Source organism: Phascolarctos cinereus, unplaced genomic scaffold, assembly GCF_003287225.1.
Source record: "Phascolarctos cinereus isolate Bilbo 61053 unplaced genomic scaffold, phaCin_HiC Scaffold_5;HRSCAF=322, whole genome shotgun sequence".
Lineage (NCBI taxonomy): Eukaryota > Metazoa > Chordata > Mammalia > Diprotodontia > Phascolarctidae > Phascolarctos > Phascolarctos cinereus.
The window spans coordinates 266,055,300-266,078,115 of NW_027555958.1; the positions used below are offsets into that span (position 1 = coordinate 266,055,300).

At 36.8% G+C, this 22,816-nt stretch overlaps 1 protein-coding gene across 2 annotated transcripts in view; it reads left to right on the forward strand.

The window, feature by feature from the left end:
• Nucleotides 1-22,816, forward strand: part of AFMID (arylformamidase) — a 31,467-nt gene extending 8,651 nt beyond the window's left edge. Inside the window, exons 3-11 of one of the 2 annotated variants that reach the window (XR_013487153.1) lie at nt 8,196-8,300; nt 8,714-8,762; nt 9,291-9,376; nt 9,465-9,537; nt 9,895-9,992; nt 18,502-18,580; nt 18,772-18,910; nt 19,518-20,481; nt 22,172-22,259. Coding sequence is in view for 1 of the 2 variants with exons in the window: in XM_020965906.2 (XP_020821565.1) it covers nt 8,196-8,300; nt 8,714-8,762; nt 9,291-9,376; nt 9,465-9,537; nt 9,895-9,992; nt 18,502-18,580; nt 18,772-18,910; nt 22,172-22,276; nt 22,551-22,577 (761 nt within the window). In the remaining variant the exon portion in view is untranslated. Of the gene's footprint in view, nt 1-8,195; nt 8,301-8,713; nt 8,763-9,290; nt 9,377-9,464; nt 9,538-9,894; nt 9,993-18,501; nt 18,581-18,771; nt 18,911-19,517; nt 20,482-22,171; nt 22,277-22,550 lie in introns of those variants that run through there. The other variant, XM_020965906.2, reaches the window with a different exon arrangement.

The window sequence follows — 22,816 nt, forward strand, 5'->3', positions numbered from 1 at the left end:
TTATAATTTGCGTTTTGTGTGTTTATTTGGAAAATAATGTAATCACTATGACTTTAACTCTGTTACACAACAGATAGAACATGTACAGTTCTTCAAAATTTTCTTCTCTTCTTTCCTTATGCTTCTACTGCCCCCTTAGTTTTATTCAGCACCCCCCCCCCCATTGCACCCAAGGCTACCACCATCCCCCTGGATTGTTCCAGTGTCCCCCAGGGGGCAGTATCATCCACTTCAGGAACCTATGGGAGTGTATTTGATTAAAAATTGCTAGGGAAACTGGAAAGCAATCTGACAGGAATTAGGCTTAGACCATCACCTTACCCCATGTTCCACAATGCATTCTAAATGGACACACTACCTACTTATTAAAAGAAAATTAGAAGCAGACCATGTATATCTCATAGCTATGGATAACCAAACAAGGGACAGAGGTAGTTACAAAGAATAAAATAGATAATTTTGATTACATGAAACTGAAAGCTTCTGCACAGACAAAAATTAATAAATACCTAGGATAAGAAGGGAAATGGTTGATGGGGGTGGGGAATAGTAGAGAGTTTGGATCACATTTCTCTGCTAAGGAGTTGGTATCCAAGATATATAAACACACACACACAGAGTTATCTCTTCCATATCACAACTTTCCCTATTGCAGTTTTGATATATTGTAGGTTGGCATAAGAAATTAAATGAGAATTTTTTTGGAGTTTTGTGGAAGCTGCAGAGGACATGCAAAGGCCAGCTAACAACATAGAAAAAATTTAGAAACTCAGAAATGTGTAAAATATGTGTATAGCATTATATATAATAGCAACACATTTTATGTCTTAATACCATAATCATTCAGACTTCTCTGATAAAAAAGAAGGGCCAAAGTTTTTTACACAGATTTTCCAGATCCTGTACCCCTAATACTTGTGATGAGGAAGGGATAAGGATACATAGAAACACATACATAGCCATCCTCAGTAGGCAAGGAGTCAAAGGATATGGGCAGTTCTCAAAAGAAGAATTGCAAAGTATTAACATCTACATGATAGAAAGATCCAAATCACTCATAATAAGATTAATGCAAATCAAAACCCTGAGGTTTTACCTCATACTCTGCAAACTGACAAAGCTTACCAAAAAAAAAAAGTAACAATGTTAGAGAGGTTGTGGAATGATCAGTATGCTAATGCATTGTTAGTGGAGCTATAAATTGATAACAACCATTTTGGAAATCAATTCAGAATTATACAAATAAATGTTCATGCCCTTTGACCCAGAGATTACATTATTAAGCTTATACCTCAAGAATCTATTGATTAGAAAATTTCCATATACATCAAAATATTAATACCAACAGTTTTGTGATAGCAAAGAATTGGACACAAATCTAGAAGAGAATGACTCCAAAATATCCACAAAGTCTCAAAGGAAAACACAGTGTAGGCCTGAGTCCAATCAAAAATCTTAGAAGACATAAAGCAAGAGGTTTTTTTTAAGTTTAAAAATGATCTTAAAAACGAAATGAGGTGGCAGCTAGATGGTGCAGTGTATAGAGCACTGGCCCTGAAGTCAGGAGAACCTGAGTTCAAATCCGGCCTCAGACCAAACACTTGACACTAGCTGTGTGACCCTGGGCAAGTCACTTAACCCCAATTGCCTAAAAATTAAAAAAAAATTAAAAAAAACCCAAATGAGAATGGCAGACAAAAAATGAGAAATGAAATGAGAGCTATAGAAGGAAGATATGGAAAGAGAATTAACAGTTTGGAACAAAAAGTACAAAACTTTTCCAAAGAAAATAACTCCCTGAAAATTAGAATTGATTACATGAAAGCTAATGATGCCATGAAACAGCAGAAAATGCTAAAAAAAAAAAAAAGTAAAAAAAAATAGAAGAAAATGGAAAGTATGTCATAGCAAAAACAATTAATCTGGAAAACAGATTGGGGGTTCATTTAAGAATCACTGGACTACCTGAAAGTCATAACCAAAAGAAGAGCCCAGATATCATATTTTAAGAAATTATCTTTAAAAAACTACCCAGATCTCTTAGAGCCAGAGGGCAAAATGGAAATAGAAAGATTCTACCAGTCACTTCCTAAAAGAAACATTAAAATAAAACTTCTCAGGAATATTATAGCCAAAATACAAAGCTTCCAATTCAAAGTAAAAACACTAGGCAGCCAGAAAATAAGGAGTATTGAGGAGTCACAGTCATTATCACACCAAATTTAGCAGCCACTACTATAAGGCAGCAGTTTAGAGTATATACATATATATATATTTATTTATTTATTCATTCATTCATTCATTCATTTATTTATTTATATGTATACACACACATTATATATATATATATATGTATATATATCAGAAAGCAAAAAGATCTACACTTAAGAGCCAAGAAAAACTTACCCAGCAAAACTGAGTATTATCCTACAGGTGATAAAAATGGACCTCTGATGAAATAGAATACGTCTAAGAATTCCTGATGAAAAAACCAGAGCTGTATAGAAACTTTGACATACAAACACAGAAGTCAAGAGAAGCATAAAAAAAAACAAATGAGCCCTTACATGAGACTAAACAAAGATCAACTGTTTACATTCTTATATGAAGTGGTGATACATATATTCCCACAGGACATCATCAGAGGTAATAGAATTTAATTAGTTAGAGGGCTTGAGAGTAGTTTGATTATGCTTTGATGATCTTAAGAGAAGAATGGAAAGGGAGGGGAAAATGAAGCTACTGGAGGTGGGAAGAGAATGGAAGAATACATTGGGAGGAGGGAAGAATGGAGAAAATTCTCTGACATAATTGGGGTATACAAGTAGAAGTCTATTCAGACAAAAAGGAAAGAATGAGGGAGAAGGCAGCTCTTGAACATCTCTCTTATTTGTGCTGGTCAGAGGAGAGAAGAATATACTTACATACTATAATGAATAATTAATAATATATATGAAAACAATCTGAGCATAGATCATTTATTGGCTAGGCATTCAGAAAGAATGAGTCAGTGGACTCCCCAGTTAGTCCAAAGACCCCAAATGCAGAGTAAAGCAGATTTTTATACACAAAAACCAATTAATCAAAAAAATCCTATTATAACAAAATAATTAGCCAGGATACAAAATTAGGTAATCTTATTTCTAATTGGAGGAAAGTTTAGGGGCTTTCCAAGTTGGTAGGGGAAAGAGTAAATTTCAGTCCAGTTGGGAGGGGGATGAGTAGGTTTGGGAGTCCTCTATTCATAAAATGAAGAGTTTTGGGTTTTTTTTTTGTGAGGCAATTGGGGTTAAATGACTTGCCCAGAGTCACACAGCTAGTGAGTGTTGTCTGAGGCTGGATTTGAACTCAGGTCCTCCTGACTCCAGGGCCTATGCTCTACCCACTGTGCTACCTAGTTGCCCCAAGATGTTGATTAATTACATCCACTTGCATATATAAAACAACAGATGACATATATGTCATCTAGTTCCCACGAGATGAATAATTGAAAAACAACAAAATGGATTAGAATACATGTGGTAGTACAAGATGGTTCACTGTCATAACTCACACTCTCAATACCATAAACCTGGGCCAACTCATAGATGAGCTTTCGATGGTCTCTATTCATAGGAGGGTAGCAATGACTTTTCTTAACATTTTTTCCCTTATTAACAGCTTCCACAAGAGCTTGCATTTCCTTTTCAACATCACTGACAAATTTTAAGTCCTTCCTAGCATCTTCTTTCAGGCTATCACTGTATCTTGACCCAGACCGTACATTAAAAGGGTCAGAACTTTCACTGATATTAAGAGCCTCTGCTAGTCGCCTTTTCCTTTCTAGGGCTAAACACTCTTCATCACAATGAAGCCTGGTTTGGTGAATTTCTTTTTTAGTAATCAACTTGCTTATCTCCACTGAGTCTCCAAGCTGTAAGTCAGTTATTCATAAGAAAGAATCTGGTCCTTCTGATTCTCACACTAAACTAACTACATTTTGTACATGGTCTTCATTTTATCTTATCAACACACAGTTGGATACAGAAATACATTTCACCCAACAGGGAAATAAGAGGGAAAGTATTTAAGGGAAAAGAGGGAAAAATAGGGAGGGTGGATCAAAAGTCATTAGAAGCAAAACAAAATTTTTAAAAGGGGGCAGGAGACAGAAAGAAAAATAGAAAAGAATAGGATGGAGGGAAATACACAATTAACAATTATCACTGTGAACATGAATAAGATGAACTCACCCATAAAATAGAGAATAGCAAAATGGATTAGAAACTAGAATCCAACAGAATATTATTTATAAGAAATATACTTGAAAATAGAAAAATAGGTCTAGAATTAAAATAAAGGGTTGGAGCAGAATCTGTTACGCTTTAGCTTAAGTAAAAAAGGCAGAGGTAGCAATCATGATCTCAGACAAAACTACAGCAAAAGTAGACTCAATTAAAAGATATAAAAAGGCAAACTGCATTTTGCTGAGATACCATAGACAGATTAGTATCAATACTAAACACGTATATGTATATCTGTGTATACACACATACACATATCTAGGTATACACACACACATGCAGTAAAACTGTAATTGTGAGAGGATCTCACTTTACCCCTGTCACATCTAGATAAAGCTAAGCCAAAAAAAATGCAGAAACAATAGAATTTTAGAAAATTTAGCTACAACAGACCTCTGGAGAATGTTGAATGGGAATAGATAGAAGTATTCTTGTGATGGTGTCTTCACGAAAAATGACCAATTATTAGGGCATTAAAACCTCATACATTCAGAAAACAAAAATATTAAATGCATCTTTTAAGGGCCATAATGCAATAAAAATATATTCAATAAAGGGTTTTTAAAGCAAAGATTCAAAATTAATTGGAAACTAATAATCCTAAAGAATGGGCAGGTCAAAGGAAAAATAATTGGAACAATAATTTCATTAACAATGATGACAACAGTGAGACAAACCAAAATTTTGGGGATTTAGCCAAAACAGTACTTAGAGTAAAGTTTATCTCTAAACATTTTCATCAATAGCAGAAAGAGAAGATAATTGAACAGGGCATGCAACTAAAACAAACCGAGAAAACCACACATTAAAAAAAAATTAAGCACCAAAATAGAAATCCTGAAAATCAAAGAAGAGTAACAAAATTGAAAGCAAAAAAGACCCCTAACGAATAAATAAAACTGAGCTGTTAAAAAAAAAAGTATTTCGCTTACTTGATTAAAAAAAAACCCAACTAATTCCAACTCCATATGGAAGGTTTGAAAAAAATAGGAAATTAAATAGTCCTGCCACATGCTTTGACATAAATATAGTTGATACCTAAACCAGGGAGAGTCAAAATAGAAAACAAAAAAGAAAAAACCTTGTAGAACTATACCTCTAGTGAATATTGCTATAAAGTTTTAAATAAAATAACAACAAAGATTGTATACTATGACCAGACTGGATTTATACAGAAATGAAGGGCTGGTTCAATATTAGGTAAACTATAAAAATAATTGACCATATTAATAACAAAAATATCAGTAGAAGCAGGAAAAAAAACTTTTGACAAGATATAACACCTATTCCTGTTACCAAACGCTAGAAAGCATGGAAATAAACATAACTTTCTTTAAAATGACAAGTAGTATATCTAAAACCAAGAGCCAGCCTTATCTACAATGGAGATAAACTCGATCAAGGGTAAAGATTTCCATTATCACCATTACTATTCAATATAGTGCTAAGAAGGCTAATTATAGCAAGAAAGGAAAAAAAGAAATTAAGCATAGGCAAAGGTAGCAAAATTATCACTTTTTTGTGGATGATATGATGGTTTACTTAGAGAGCCCTAGAGAGTTAATAAAAAAAACTAAATTTCATCAAAATTTCAAGATATAAAATAACCCTATACAAATCATCAGCATTTTTACATATTACCAATAAAATCCAATAGGAAGAGATAGAAAGAGAAATTCCACTTAAAATTACTGTAGATGACATAAAATGCTTGAGAATCTACCTGTCAAGATATACACGGGAACCATATGAATACAATTATAAAAACACTTTACACAAATGAAGACAGATCTAAATAATTGGAGAAATATTAATTGCTCATAGGCCAAGCCAATATAATGAAAATGAAAATACCGAAATCTACTTATTCAGTCACACCAAACAAACTACCAAAGAATTACTTTGAACTAGAAAAAATAAAATTCATCTAGAGGAATAAAAGGTCAAGAATAAATATCAAGGGAATTAATGAAAGAAAGTAGGAAGGAATGAGGCCTATCTAGCAGTATCATATCTCAAACTATATTACAAAGTCATAATTGTCATAATAATATGCTACCAGGTAAGAAATAGGTTGATCAGTGGAACAGATTAGGTACACAATATACAGAAGCAAATGAGTACAATAGCATAATGTTTGGAAACTTGTTCAGCTCTTTTGATGACCCCAGACTTCTCCCTGGAAGGTCCATTTTGTCAGTACTATCATTCTGGTGACATATAGGTGTAGGTCATGGATTACTACAGTGTTTGAAATAATTGAAGTGTAGGATCACTCAGAGGTCTTTGTAGTTAAGTGTGTAGTAAGTGTGGGCAGGCTGGAGCATAAAATAAGAAAATGTTCAAAAGAAGCAGTGAAACAGATGCCATTGGAGAAATATGTAACCAGAAAGAAAAGATGAGCTGGTCATAGAAAGAGACAACTGATGAACAACCATCTGCTCCACTGGTAGCAACATAATGTTAAGAAAACATGAAGAAGGCCCTATTACTTTGTGTGGACCCCTATCATGAATTTATATGAGAACATTTGTAAGAGTCATACAGGACGAGAAGGCACATGTATCCAACATCCCAAGAAGCTATAAAGAGGGGTTTGTTTGTTTTACCATTTATAAGATATGAAAGTTTGAAAATGACATAACCCTTGTGTCTTATTTTCTCTGTTACCTGTGCCTTGTGTTTAAGACTCTTCTTTTCTTTTCCTTTTTTCTTCCCTGAATTATATATCTACCAGTGGAATCTCTGGGTGGAGGGGTATAAAAGGTTTAGTGACCTGTGTAATTCCAAATTATTTTCCAGATGGACTTGACCAATTCATTACTGTACCAGCATTCTCCCTCTCTTCCCTGTAACCCCTTCATAGATTCTTGTGTCATCCATGTTACCCAACCAATTCCAGTTCCAAAGAAAGAGATCTTCAGAGTGTCCTTGTATCCCTTCTTCTGACCACCATGTGAGTGCTTGCCTTGTGTGAATTCTTTATAAAATAGTCTTTTAGGCAAACCTATATTTGGCATTTGAACAACATGGCCAGCCCATTGGATCTGCACTCTCAGCAATAGAGTTTGAATGTTTGGCAATTCAGTTTGAGAAAGGACCAGGCTGCATAGGGCTTTCAAACCTAAACGAAGGGATTTATGTTTGATCCCAGGGATTTATATTGCCTCTGGGACTCCTCTGAACCAGTTCTATTGCTTTATATTGCCATCCCTAGAATATATTCCTTCATCATCTCTATCTCTTAGAATCCTTCATTCTCTTAAGTCTTAACTCAAATGCTTCTCCTCTTCCCCCCAACGTGCTTTTCTCCCCAAATCACCATATATATTTTTTATAGAGCCATATACAGTATTCATATGTTGCTTCCCCAGGCTAGATTGTAAAATCCACAAATGTAGGGGACCCTTTCACTCTTGTCTCTGTACTCTAGTGCCTAGCATAGGTGGCACTGAATAAATATTTGTTGATTCATGTCCAATAGCAACTGATCACCATGTAATTAATATTCAAAGAATACTTGTTAAGTTGAAAAACTGTCTCTCAAATGATAAAAATATATCACAGATCCCTGAATTTCATTATGAATGGATAGCTATTTTATTTGACCTCCCTGGAAAGAACCAGTCTGGTCAAATCCTTGGCTCAGGCCAAGAGGTCATCAGGTTGACACTATGGAGTTATTTCTTCAGAGGTGTCCCTCAGAACTGACCTAAAGGGCAGGATTGAGTCTGAGGAGAAGGTGAAAATATCTCTCTAAAACTGAGATCAAAATCCTTTGTATTACCTGAGCCCAAGCAAGAAATGAGTGCAGGCCTCATACAGAGTACCTAACCTACAAAGTCTTGGCACAGGAGTAGTTAAGGTTAACCAATTAACATGACATTTTTTCTTGTTGTTTCTCCTGAGTAGCTACCAAGGAAGCCCAGGCGAGCAAACAGAGTCTACTTGGTGTCGCTTATGGAGAAGGTAATGGTGAGAAACTGGACATATATTTCCCTGCCAAAACCTCTGAAGGTAAGTTGAAGGCTGAATAGGTCGAAGTTCCTAGAAGCAGATTTAATCTGGATGTAAAGGAAATTTTTCTTATCATAATCAGTTGTCCAAAAACTGAATGGGCTACTTAAGTAAACAGCGAATTCCTCATTATTGGAAGCCTTCAAGTGGAGGCTGAATGACCACTTGTTAGGGATGTTATACAGGGGGATATCTGCCTAAGGGATGTTTAGAGTAGGTCAGGGATAGGTGATCACAGAGGTTACTTCCAATTCTGAGATTTTATGATTCAGAGCTATGCATTACTTCAAATCTCTGGGTTTTTATTTCCTCTCTGACAAAATGAGGAAGTTGTATTGATGATGTTCATTTGTATGTCTTGTATCACACACCATATACACACATATGTGTGTGTATGTATGTATTTCTTTCAGAATTACCTTTTTTCCTGTTTATTCATGGAGGATACTGGCAAGAAGGAAGGTGAGCCAGAGGATATATAACTCTACATAGAAGGTGGGTGCAGTGGGTAGAATACTAGACTTGGAGTTAGGAAGACCTATGTTCAAATCCAGCCTCAGACACTTAGTAGTTGTGTGACCTTGAGCAGGTCGCACATTGAAGTCCTATGTAAATGCTATTATCATCATCATCATCATTATTATTCTCATTATCATAGAAGTTGGGGGGAGGGGCAGGGGCAGGAACCGTTCTGCTTTCCCTAGGTTCTAGCACCGTTCCTGACCTAGGGAGAACACTAAATAGAGGTGTTTGTGAGGACACTAAATTGCTGCTACTTAAGTGTTGCCTATCAGTGATTTCAGCTGTCCTTCACCCTTTCCCTGAGCCCCGAGCCCCTGTCTGAGAGGGGCAGTGTGCTAGAGAGAAGAGGTATCTTGCTCCAGGTAAAACCAGAACAAACACTGCAGATGCACCAAGTGGGTGGTGGTCCTTGCCCGGACAACTTGCTTACAGGTAACCAGGCAGTGTTGCTTGTTTTTCCTTCCCCAGTAAGGACTATTCAGCCTTTATGGTGCCCCCATTGACAGCAGCAGGAGTAGCAGTGGCTGTAGTGGCTTATGACCTTGTTCCAAAAGGTAAGTAAGGGAATTGAGAGGGAAGCATTTGAGAGTTAGAGGAATGTCCTAGTCTAAAGCTGAAGCATCATTTGTCACACCTCTGCAGGTAACATCGATCTGATGCTGAGCCAGGTGAGACGCAGTGTCCTCTTCATCCAGAAGCAGTACTCATTCAACAGGTGGGTGTCTGCCAGAGACTTATGTCTTCTCTCTCTCTCTTTTTTTTTTTAGGCAATTGGGGTTAAGTGACTTGCCCAGGGTCACACAGCTAGTAAGTGTCAAGTGTTTGGTCTGAGGCTGGATTTGAACTCAGGTCTTCTGACTTCAGGACCGGTGCTCTATCCACTGTGCCACCTAGCTGCCCCCAGAGACTTATCTCTTGCTGGGTAGCATTTGAGGGAATGTCTGGGCAATAACCAGAGAAGTCGAAATTTTTTTCCTAGTCAGATGCTTTTAGGAAACCATTTGCAAAGTTGGATTAAACAAAGACTGCCATGAGAACCTCCAACTTTTTCCTTCTGTCTGATTCACCACAGGGGAATTTACCTGTGTGGACATTCAGCTGGAGCTCACTTGGCCTCCATGGTGCTCTTGACAGACTGGGTTGAATGTGAAGTCATTCCTAACATTAAAGGTATCTATGAATTTTTTTTACCCTGTGAACAGCTATTTCATTAAAAAAAGATAATTTTTGTGGCAAAAATAATAATCATAACAAAAACAAATTAAACAAATAATAAAACAGTGAAAAAATGCATGAAGTCTAAACCCCATAACAAATTCAGCAAATGTGAATTTAACACCTGCTGTCTGTGAGGTACTCTGCTAGGCACTGGGAATATACAAAGACAAAAAGGAATCATTTCCTTCCCTTTAAGGAGCTTATATTCTAGATGGAAACAACTTGCACCCAGATGAGCATAAAAGAAGGTGGGGAGTGAAAGGGTCAAGAAAGAAAATTAGACTGCTTGCCTGGGTCCTGGGTTCAAAGAATTCTCCAGATCTAACATAGTGCAGGCTTACAGTAGCTTTGCTGCTCCAAGTTTTGCTTATTTTTTTCCATGTTTGAAACATGTTTTTTCCATGTTCCTCATTATCTATCTCTAGTTCACTCTCTATTCCATCTCTCTAGTTCTTTCTATTGTTTAGTCATTTCAGTCGTGTCCAACTCTTTACACCCCATTTGGAATTTATCTTGGCCAAAATACTGGAATGGTTCGCCATTTCCTTCTCCAGCTCATTTTACAAATGAGGAAACTGAGGCAAATAGGGTTAAATGACTTGCCCAGAGTCACACAACTAGTAAGTGTCTGAGTCCAGATTTGAACTGAGGTCTTCCTGACTACAGGCCTGGTGCTACTATCCACCGAGCCACCTAGCTGCCCCTTCTGTTGACAGATGTGTAAACATGCTTTACTATCAGTTCTTTGAAGTTGTGATTGGCTGCTCCATTGATCAGAGTTCTGGAGCCTTTCACTGTTTTCCTTTAAAGTCTTAGGAACTGTCATGCAAATTGTTTTCATGATTCTGCTTCCTTTTGTACTGCATCACCATACAGATATCTCCCCAGATTTCCCTGATTTCTTCATATTTGTCTTTTTTTATAGCATAGTAATATTCCACCATTTTCATATACCATAACTTTTCAGTCATTCTTCTCTCAGTGGTCTAAGAGGTACTACTTTAAATATTTTTCTATATATAACCTTCCCTTCTGTCTTTGACCTTCTTAGAATATATGCCCAATAGGATGTAGAAAAATTGGGACACTAATGCTGTTGGTAGAGTTGTGAACTGGTCCAACCATTCTGAAGAACAATTTGGAGCTATGCCCAAAGGGCTACAAAACTGTGCATTCTGTCACAATTGGAATTTAACAAAAAGATAAACTGAGGCAGATGTCTAACCTCTCAGTAAATGGGTCAATGGTTTGCTTCCATTTAAATCAAAGACCTCAAGCAAAAGAACAGTTCCCCTTATACAGATTTTGGGGAGCATAGAACAAAGTATAGAACAGGGTAGATGACATCATGGGATTGGGAGCAACATGATTGGTTGGAAGTTTGGTAATAGGGGCTAACAACAACCAGCCTCTTTCTTTTATGAAACTAAGAAGTGCTCATAGTTTGAATCCAGGTGTGAGATAGTGGCCCAGACTTTTGAACAGCAAACTAGACATCCTTGAAGTATAGCTTGGTGGAGTAAAGATATCAGGCCCGACTCCCTTTGTGTTCACACACATTCCCCAAGGTTGACAAAATTCCTTGAGCAGGAGAGCTGGATTTTTAAACTTAATCCATTACAGGACAGCTGAATTTCTGAGATAAGTTCAGAGATCTTTGTCATGACTTAAGCAGTCATAAGACAAAACCAATTAGTTGTAAATGAGATCAATAAATAAATGATACAATATCACTCTTAATCTTCTCAGTACCCTTTGACCCAGCAATACTACTAGGTCTGTATCTCAAAAAGATCAAGAAAAAGGAAAAAAAGACCTACATATACAAAAATATTTATTAGCAGCTCTTTTTGTAGTGGCAAAAAATTGGAAATCAAGGGGATGCCCATCTATTGAGGAAAGGCTGAACAATTTGTAGCATATGATTGTGATGGAATACTATTGTGCTATAAAAAATGATGAGCAGGATGATTTTAGAAAAACCTGGGAAGACATATATGAACTAATGAAAAGTGAAGTGAGCAGAACCAGGAGAACATTGTACACAGTAACAGTAACAGCAATATTGTAACGATGATCAACTGTGAATGACTTGGCTATTCTGATCAATACAGTGATCCAAAACAATTCTGAAGGACTTATACTGAAAAATGCTGTTCACCTCCTGGGAAATAACTGATAAACTGTGAGTGCAAATTGAAGAATATTTTTTTTTACTTTCTTTATTTTTCAACATGGCTAATATGGAAATATGTATTGCATGATTTCACATGTATAATTGATATTACATTTATTGCCTTCTCAATAGGAAGAGGAGAAGACAGGAGAGAGAGAGAACTCAGACTCAAAATTTAAAAAAATTAATGGTTCTGTTTTTTTTTCCACACAATTGGGGTTAAGTGACTTGCCCAGGGTCACACAGCTAGTAAGTGTCAAGTTTTTGGTGTGAGGCTGGATTTGAACTCAGGTTCTCTTGACTTCAGGGCCGGAGCTCTATCCACTGCACCACCTAGCTGCCCCATTAAAAAAATTAATGTTAAAAATAAATAATAGATTAAGAAAAAATATGTCCAATAGTAATGTCTCCCACTATAAAGAGAAAGAGTATGTCCAGTTTAGTGATTTTTTTTTAAAAAAAGTGTAATCCAACTTTTTTCCAGAATATTTAAACCAGTTCACAGATCCATCAACAATGCACTAGTTTCTGTCTTCCCATGCCCCCTCCAATGTCTACTATTTTTGTCCTTTTTCATCTTTGTCAATTTAATGGGTATGAGATAAATCCTCAAAGTTGCTTTAGTTTTGCGTTCCTCTTATTGTTAATGACATGGAACATTCTTTCATATGGATATTAATAACTTACATTTCTCCTTTTGAAATTACCTGTTTATATCCTTTGAGCAACTTATCTATCAAGGAACTTCTTGTGTTCTCATTTATCTGTTTCAATTCCCTGTATGTCATGATATCTGACTATCAGAGAGATTTGCTGTGGAGGTTTTTTCCTTAATTAAATCCTTCCCTTATGCTGGCTGCATTGATTCAATTCATGCAAAAACTTTTAAATTTTATGTACTTCTGCTTTCTCTTTCATGACATAGGCATGGGGATAGAAAGAAAGTGATAGCTTCCAGCATATGATAAGAAGTCCAAGCTGCTTTTGCTTCATATTCCCCACACCAGTCAGTTCTGAAATCTGGCTGTATGATGGCTGACACTAGAAGTGTGCTACACACAAGACTTCTGTTTGAGCCAAGGGATTGAGAGAATAGGGGAGCAGAGGATGTTGGAGCTTAAAAAGATTCTCTAGGCAACAGATCACACATGAAAGGGAAATTGGCCTAGTTTCATCTTGCTCAGGTGGCATATATGCTGCAGAGTGTCTTTTTTCCTGAGGTCAAGTACTGGGTGTATTACCGGGCTGGAGAGACATGTAGGCCCAGGAAAGCTATGATGGCTCTCAGCCTAGAATAACTTTCAGGACGATTTACCCCTAATTGCTGAGTTGACCTCAGGAACTATCATGATCTATGGCTTAACAAGTGATCACTTTGGAGTATTTCAATTATTCCAGGCTTGTTTGAACTAATTTACATGCTGGAGTGTTGAGGAGGAGAAGAGGGATTGGAAGTGCCTGTAGAGATAGCAGGTCCAGATAACCAGTAGTAACACAAAGTATAAGAAATAACCATAGTCCTAATGGATTCTACTGTTTAAAATTGTTGTGAGATGTTTACCATGCTACCTATAAAATGCTATATACTGGTAACTGATTTTTAGATTACTATGAATGAAAGTAAGTGTCCACTTAATTTGTAGCTTTAGCACAATCAGTGGGCTGTCCATACTTTCTGCCCCATTAAATGCTTGCTAAATCTCTTCAAAGCTTCGTGCTCTTTTCTTCTTAGTTTTCAGCACTATCACCAGTTCACGTACAACATCTTAACACATGGCAAATCTGGCATCAATGGGGAAAATGAACAACATCAAAAAAGTGTTCAAATTGCCTGGTTTGCGTTTAGTTTTAGAATCAGAATTCTATTGGCTTTTTTTTTTTTAGGCAATTGCAGTTAAGTGACTTGCCCAGGGTCATGCAGCTAATAAGTATCAAGTGTTTGGTCTTAGGCCAGATTTGAACTCAGGTCCTCCTGATTTCAGGGCCCATGCTCTATCTGCTGTGCCACCTACCTGCCCTTCCTATTGGCTTTTTTTAAAGACTTCCTAAGGCCTCTTGTCCAACATGAACTTCCAGCATTCTTCTCTAGATATGTCAGGGTGCCATCATCTCTGAAATTAAGCTTAGAAATCATTGGAAGACTCCCTGTTTCTCTGGTGGCAATCTCATGTGGGGTCCATCATCTCTTTTTTTTTCATTTATTAATTTATTTTGATTTATCAACAATCACTTCCATATGCTTTTGAGTTTAAAATTTTTCTCCCCCTTCCTCCCCACCACCCTCCCCAAGATGGCACACAATCTGATATAGGCTATACATTTACATTCCCATTAAACATATTTTCACATTAGTGAAGTTGTAAGTAAAAATTTAAACTAATAGGAGGAACCATCAGAAAGAGGAAACAAAACTCAACAAAAGAGAAAAAAAAGATAGTGATTCAACTTCCATAGTTCTTTCTTTGGATGTGGATAGCATTTTCCATCACTAGGCCAACAACATATTGTAGGATTATGGTTTTTAATCCATTCTGCTATCCGCTTCTATTTTATGGGAGAGTTCATTCCATTCACATTCAGTTATGATTACTATCTGTGTCTTTTTCTCCATCCTTTTTCCCCCTGTTTATGCTTTTCTTTCTCCTTTCTCCCCCCCCACTAGTGTTTTGCTTTTGACCACCGCCCACTTCAGTCTCTCCTCCCTTCTATTATCCCTTTACCTTTTCTTCCCCTTTCCCTTACTGCTTCTTCCTTCCCTTCTATCCCCCCTCCCTTTTCTTTCTCCTTTTCCCTCCTACTGCCTATAGGGCAAGTTAGATTTCTATACCTAACTGATTATGTAATAACATAATCTTGAGCCAGATCTGATGAGAGTAAGGTTCAAACAATGCTCACTGCCCCCTGCTGTAATAGGATTTTCTGTCTTTTCCTGTAGCGTAATTTACCCTTGTCTGCCTCCTTCTTTCTCAGTACATTTTCTAAGATCAGACTAATCCACTTACTTGGATCCATTTAACCCACTTGATTAGATTTTTTTTTTATCATTACATCAAAGTCAACTAATATCCACCACCTTTATGTATACTCCTTTAACATGGTGTAATAACAGTACAGTTCTCAAGAGTTGCAAGTGTTATCTTCCCTTGTAGGGATGTAAACAGTCCGCCTTTATTAACAACATATTGTATCTTTCTGTCCCATTTACCTTTTTATGTCTTTCTTGAATCTTGTACTTGAATATCAAATTTTTTGTTGAGCTCTGTTCTTTTTATCAGGAAGTTTGGAAGTCCCCTATTTCACTGAATATCCATCTCCTCCCTTGAAAAATCATGGTCGTTTTTGCAGGGTAGTTGATCCTTGGCTGCAATCCAAGCTCCTTTGCCTTACGGAATATCATGTTCCACGCCCTACTGTCTTTTAATGTAGAAGCTGCGTATCCTGTGTATTCCTGACTGTGGTTTCATGATATTTAATTGTTTCTTTCTGGCTGCTTGCAGCACCTTCTCTTTCATCTGGTAATTTTGGAATTTTGCTATTATATTCCTTGGCGTTGTCAATTTGGGATCTCTTTCAGGTAGTGAGCGGTGTATTCTTTCTACGGTTATTTTAACTTCTGTTTCTAGGACTTCAGGGCAGTTTTCTTTTATGATTTCCTGAAAGATACTGTCCAGGCTCTTTTTTTCATCATGATTTTCAGGTAGTCCAATAATTTTTAAATGGTCTTTCCTGGATTGATTTTCCAGGTCGGTTGTTTTACTAATGAGGTATTTTATGTTTTCATCTATTTTTTCATTTTTCTGTTTCTGTTTGACTGATTCTCTCTCTCATAGAGTCATTAGTTTCCATTTGTCCAATTCTAGTTTTTAACAGATTGTTTTCTTCTGTTAGTTTTTGTACTTCCTTCTCCAATTGGCCAATAGTATTTTTAAGGGATTTGTTTTCTTCAGTGTACTTTTTTTCCAATTGGCCAATTGTATCTTCTACCTCTCTCATTAGACTTTTAAAATCCTTCTTGAGCTCTTCTAAGAAGGCTTTTTGGGCTTCAGACCAGTTCATATTCCCTTTTGATGTTGCAGAAGTGGGTTTGTTGACAATGTTGTCCTCTTCAGAATTTCTGTCTTGATCTTCACTGTTCTCATAATATGAATCTATGGTACTTTTCTTTTTACTCATGGTTTCTTTATTCCCTGGCCTTTAAAGAGATTGAGCTCTCCTGCTGGGGAACAGAGGGCACTGACCCAAGCTTCTTGTGTTGGGAGCCTAGGTCTTGGTCACTGGCTTTGTGTGCTGGGGCCTCTTATGTTGGCAATTGGAGGCTGTAGGGTTCTGGAAGCTTACCTTGTGTTGGGCTGGAATCAGCAAGGCTGGAACTCTCAGGTTGCCTGCTTTTCCTTTCCTTTAGCTTTCTTCAGCTCCTTTTAGATGGGTACTGCAGGGTGTTTATCTGCCTGGGGCCCCTTGCAATGCTGCCTCCCTCCTTTCTGCTAATGCACTGGGACATTCCTTTGAGATATACTGCCGAGGCACCAGGTGGTTTTCTGAGCTGGTTTCCAATGGTTCCCCCACCCCTCACTGAGGCACTCGAAGGTCCAGGTGTTGGTGTTTGCCTGCTCTACCACCTGGGCTTCAGGATCTCCTCCTGGTTGACAGTTGGAGGCTGTAGGGTTCTGACAGCTTACCTGGTATTGGGTTGGAATCAGCAAGGCTGGGACTTTAGGAAGACTCCTTTGTAGTGCTGCTTCCCTTATTTTTGCTGAGGCACTGGGAGACCTGTTTGCTGGGCTTCTGCATTTGTTATTCCCCGTCTTTCTTCTAGTTCAGCTGTTCCAGGGTTTTTTTTTCTGGGGTGACATTTTCTGGGTTTTCAGAGGTTGATAGGGGAGGGTGAGAGCAACTACCTTTTTACTCCACCATCTTGGCTACCAGAAGCGGAAGTCCTCAGGGTCCATTATCTCTTGACTTAGAGCTGCTATTATATGGACTCAATAAGCAAAAAACTTAAAAAGACTTAGCTCCAGACACAATAACAAATACAGAAATAGTCTTTTAGGTAAGCCAAACAAAATTAACTAGGCAATAACAATTGACAACACTATGGTGCTGAAGCAAAGCACTTCATATTCACTGTATCACTTAGTCCTCACAAGAATTCTGTGAGATTGGCACTATGAGCTACAAAGAGAAAACAGGCCAAGTGACCTGCCAGATGTCACATAGCTAGTTAGCATTGGAGGCAGGGCCTGAACCAAGGTCTCCCCTGAGTTCACACCTTACATTCCCTTCTTTGATAGATACTGATGTCCCTTAGAAGGTGGAGCAGTACAGTACAGAGGGTGTTGGTGATTCTGTTGAGATTAATCAACGTGTCAAAGAATCTGTGATGTCAATGGTCTGGAAACTCCCTTCACTGATGCAAATTTCAATAACTTCATTCATAACTTCACATATAAGTCTCTGGGGAAGTTAAGACAGATTGTCACACAGCTAGTAATTGTCATAAGTGGGATTTGCTCCTAGGTTTTCCTTTCTCCAAATACTACCGTCTTATGTTGCAATAGTAACTAGTTAAAAGTCATTGAAAAAATATCTCTTCTAAATAGCTACCTCTACTTTGCCCTAATATGCTAGAAAAAGCGTTGATTGGGTTTGGAACCAAGAAAGATTCATATTCTGCCTTGACTATTGACTAACCATGAAAAAGGCACTTACCCTTTCTACTGTTTTGTTTGGTTTTCTTGTGAAGGTGTCTTTTGTCAACTACAAGACTGTTAAGATTCTTGAGAGTAGGACCAGATTGTTGCATTACACCCCTAACCTCATGAGGCATGCAAAGCAAGTAGCATTATCTCCATTTCATAGCTGAGGAAACAAACTCAAAGAGATTATGATTTTGCCCAAGGTCACATGGCTAATTGGTATCCAAGCTGGAACAGAAACCAGGTTTTTAATGCCAAGTTCTGTCAGTACTCAATTGACAATGTGATATTGTTTTGTTCTAACACTCACAAACTGAATGAATATTTCTTTTTTTTTTTTCTTTTTGGCAAGGCAAATGGAGTTATTTGCCCAGGGTCACACAGCTAGTAAGTGTCAAGTGTCTGAGGTCACATTTGAACTCAAGTCATCCTGACTCTAAGGCCGGAACTCTATCCACTGTACCACCTAGCTGCCCCATGAATATTTCTAAATGGCTATTTACGTTAGGAATCCTAGACACAAAAAATTGGCTTGGCCCCTCCCCATTCATGCTGTACTCTGTATTGATATTTGTTTTTCAATTCATAGGCTTTTTCTTGGTGAGCGGAATCTATGACCTGGAGCCTATCGTGCATACTTATGTCAACGATGTACTTCAAATGACCTTGTGAGTTAGTCATCTCCTCTGTCCCAACCTATATGGCATTTACTCCCCTCCTGCAGCACACATGTGGAAGCTTCCAAGGTTTCACAGACCACCAATATATTCCCTTCCTGTCTTCTGACACTGCTGGAGGGTAAAATTAAGACTTTCTGTTTCCCTTCCCTGCTCTTGTCCTTTTTCCACTCCACTTTCAGGGAAGATGCCCAGAGGAATAGTCCCATGTTTTGCCAGAAGAAGGCCCAGAGTCAAGTAACTTCAACTTGTGAATTAATAGTAGCCGTGGGCCAGCATGATTCTCCTGAGTTCCACCGACAGTCCTTGGATTATTTTCAGGTGGTCTTATTTTCCTTGTGTTGTTCCTCTCTTTCCTCATGGGGGGGAGTTGGGAAAGAAGGGAAGCATAGTTTTGTGCTTCCTAATTTGGATTCCAATTCCCAATTGTTTTCCTTTTTTTTCCTATTAAGATATATTTTCATGTATTTCATTAAATATTTCTCAGTTATATGTAAAAAAAAATTTAACAGTCATTTTAAAAAATTTTGAGTTTCTCTTATCTTCCCTCCCTGAGAAGGCAGGCAATTTGATATCAATTATGCATGTGAAGTAATGCAAAACATATTTCTATATTAGCAATGCTGCAAAAGAAAACATGCAAAAAAAACCTTAAGAAAAATAAAGTAAAAAAAGTATGCTTCAATCTGCATTTAGAGTTCACCAGTTCTCTCTCTGGAGATGGATAGAATTTTTCATCATGGGTCCTTTGGATTTGTCTTAGATTATTGTCTTAGTCAGAGTATCCCAGTCTCTCACAATTGATCATCCTTACAATATTGTTGTTATTGTGTACAATGTTCTTCTGGTTCTGCTCACTTCACTTTGCATCAGTTCATATAGTTCTTTCTGGTTTTTTCTGAAACCATCCCTTTGTTATTTCTTACAGCACAATCATATTCCATCACAATCATATAACACAACTTGTTCAGCCATCCCCCAGCTGAAGACCATCCTTCCAATTTCCAATTCTTTGCCACCATAAGAAGAGCTGTTATAAATAATTTTGTACAAATATATCCTTTTCTTTTTTCTTTGAATTCTTTGAGATACAGACCTACAGTGGTATTGCTGGGTCAGAGGGTATACACAGTTTTATAGCTCTCTGGGTGTAGTTCCAAATTATTCTCCATAATGGTTGGATGGTATACAACTCCAACAAAACATTTTTCCACATCTTCTCCAACATTTGTCATTTTCCTTTTTTGTCATATTAGTCAATCTGATAGGTGTGAGGTCATACCTCAGAAATATTTTAGTTTACATTTCTCTAATCAATAGTGATTTAGAACATTTTTTCATATGACTATAGATAGCTTCATTAAATATTGCCCAGTTATATGTAAAAAAAAATTAACAGTAATTTTTAAAAATTTTGAGTTTCAAAATCTATAGTTTCAAAATTTCTTCTTCTGAAAACTGCCTGTTCACATTCTTTGGCCACTTATTAATTGGTGAATGACTTGTATTTGTATAAATTTGACTCAGTTCTCTATATATTTTAGAAATGAGGGCTTTGTCAGAGAAACATGCTGTTAATTTTTTTTCTTGGTTTTCTGCTTTTCTTCATCTTGACTGCATTAGTTTTATTTGTGCAAAACCTTTTTAATTTAATGTAGTCAAAATTACCCATTTTATATTTTGTAATGCTCTATATCTCTTATTTGGTCATAAATTCTGTAGATCTGACAGGTAAAATATTCCACATTCCCCTAATTTGCTTATGATATCATCCTTTATATCTAAATCATGTATATATTTTGATCTTATCTTGGTATACAGTGTGAGATGTTGGTGTCTACCTAGTTTCTGCCAAACTGCTTTCCAGTTTTCCCAGCAATTTTTGTCAAATAGTGAGTTCTTCTCCCAAAAGCATGGAATTATGTATTTATCAAACATTAGATTGCTGTTATCATTTACTACTAGGTAGTATATCCTTAATCTGTTCCACTGATCTACCACTCTATTTTTTAACAGTACCAGATTGTTTTCATGATTATAGCTTTGTAATACAGTTTGAAATGCAGTACTGCTAGACCACCTTCATTCACATTTTTTTTTCATTGATTTGCTTGTTCTTCCCCATGAATTTTGTTATTATTTCTTCTAACTCTATAAAATAATTTTTGGTGGTTTGATTGGTATGGCACTGAATAAGCAAATTGATTTAGGTAGAATTGTTTTTTATTGGTTCTGCCTACCCATGAACAATATTTCTCCAATTGTTTAGCTCTATCTTTATTTGTTTGAAAAGTGTAATTGTGTTCAAATAGTTCCTGGGTCTGCCTTGGCAGGTAGACTCCCAAGTATTTTATTTTGTCTGCAGTTATTTTAAATGGAATTTCTTTTTCTATATCTTTCTCTGTTCCTTTCTTTTCTATCTCTTTCTGTCTCTGGACTTTGTTGGTAATATGTAGAAATGCTAATGATTTGCATAGGTTTATTTTACATCTTCAACTTTGCTAAAGTTTTTAATTGTTTCAACTAATTTTTAGTTGATTTCTAGGATTCTCTAAGTATACCATGATATCATAGTTTTGTTTCTTCATCGGCTATTCTAATTCCTTCTATTTCTTTTTCTTGTCTTATTACTATAGCTAGCATTTCTAGTACACTATTGAGTGGTAATCCTGTTAATGGACATCTTTGATTCACCCCTGATCTTATTAAGACTGCTAGCTTATCATCATTACAGATAATGCTTGCTGATGGTTTTAGATAGATAATACTTATCATTTGAAGGGGAGATCTATGCTTTCTAGTGTTTTTAGTAGGGAATGAGTGTCATATTTTATCAAAAGATTTTTCTGCATCGATTGAGACATATTTCTGTTGGTTTTGTTATTGTGATATGGTCAATTATGCTGATAGTTTTTGCCAGCTTTGCATTCCTGGTATAAATCCCATCTGGTCATAGTGTAAGATCTTTGTGATATAGTGCTGTAATCTCCTTGCTAGTATTTTATTTAAATTTTTTGCATCTACATTCATAGAGAGATCAGTCTATAGTTTTCTTTCTCTGTTTCTCTCTTCCTGGTTTAGGTATCAGCACCATATTTATGTTATAAAAGGAATTTGGTAGGATTCCGTCTTTGCCTATTTTCCCAAATAGTTTATATTGAATTGGAATTAATTGTTCTTTAAATGTTAGATAAAATTTACTTGTAATCCATCTAGTCCTGAGGATTTTTTCTTAGGGAAATCGTTTATGGCTTGTTCAATTTCTTTTTCTGAGATAGGGTTATTTAAGTACTCTATTTCATGTTATTTTAATCTGGGTAATTTGTATTTTTGTAAATATTTATCCATTTCACTTAGATTGTCAGATTTGTTGGCATATAATTGGTCAAAATAGCTCCTAATAATTGCTTTAATTTCATCTTCAATGATAGTGAATTCACCCTTTTTATTTTTGATATTGATAATTTGGTTCCCAGTCATTTTCTTATGATCTTTCCTTTTCCTCCCTCTTTGCCAGCCACTTGCAACATTCCTAATTCGTTAAAAATCTATCCCGTTAGCTTTTTTTTTCCCTCTCTACAGGTTCTGCGTTTACAGGGGTGGAGAGTTTCATTTATAGAAATCTCCAATGTGGATCACTTTGACATCATTGAGAAACTGATTCAGAATGAATATATACTGACTCAGGTAGGATAGCATTGTTGTCATTGTTGTTATTTTGTCTTGGTATCCTCAGCACCTAGAATGGTATCAGGAGTGTGGTAGGTGCTTAATAAATTTTATCCTTTAGTCTCAATCCTCCCTCATTTCTCCACCAAATCTATTCTAAATCTCCTTCCCATCCCACTCCACCACTCTTACGTTCAAGAGACCTTCCCTCTCCACTTCCCAGTTCCAATCCTCCTTGTTCAGTTTATGTCAGCCTCTCCAGCTCTAAGGTCACTACTTCTTCCTGTTGCAGGTTATTTTGAAGACAATTTTCCAGTAATGAGAGAACCCAGAGCCTCACCATGTCTACCATAGCTTGGAGAAGAGCAAAGAGCACTTCTCCAAAGCTTCTGTGAGAAACCAGAAAGCTGCTTTCTTTGTTTTTCCATTCTGGGAAGGTTAGGGTCTTAGACCATTCACCAAACCTGCACAAAGAGCTTTGGTTTTTTACCTTCCTTTGTGGAGAGAATATTTCTCTGTGCTTGCTGCCATGACCACTAATAAAACCTTTTAACTTGA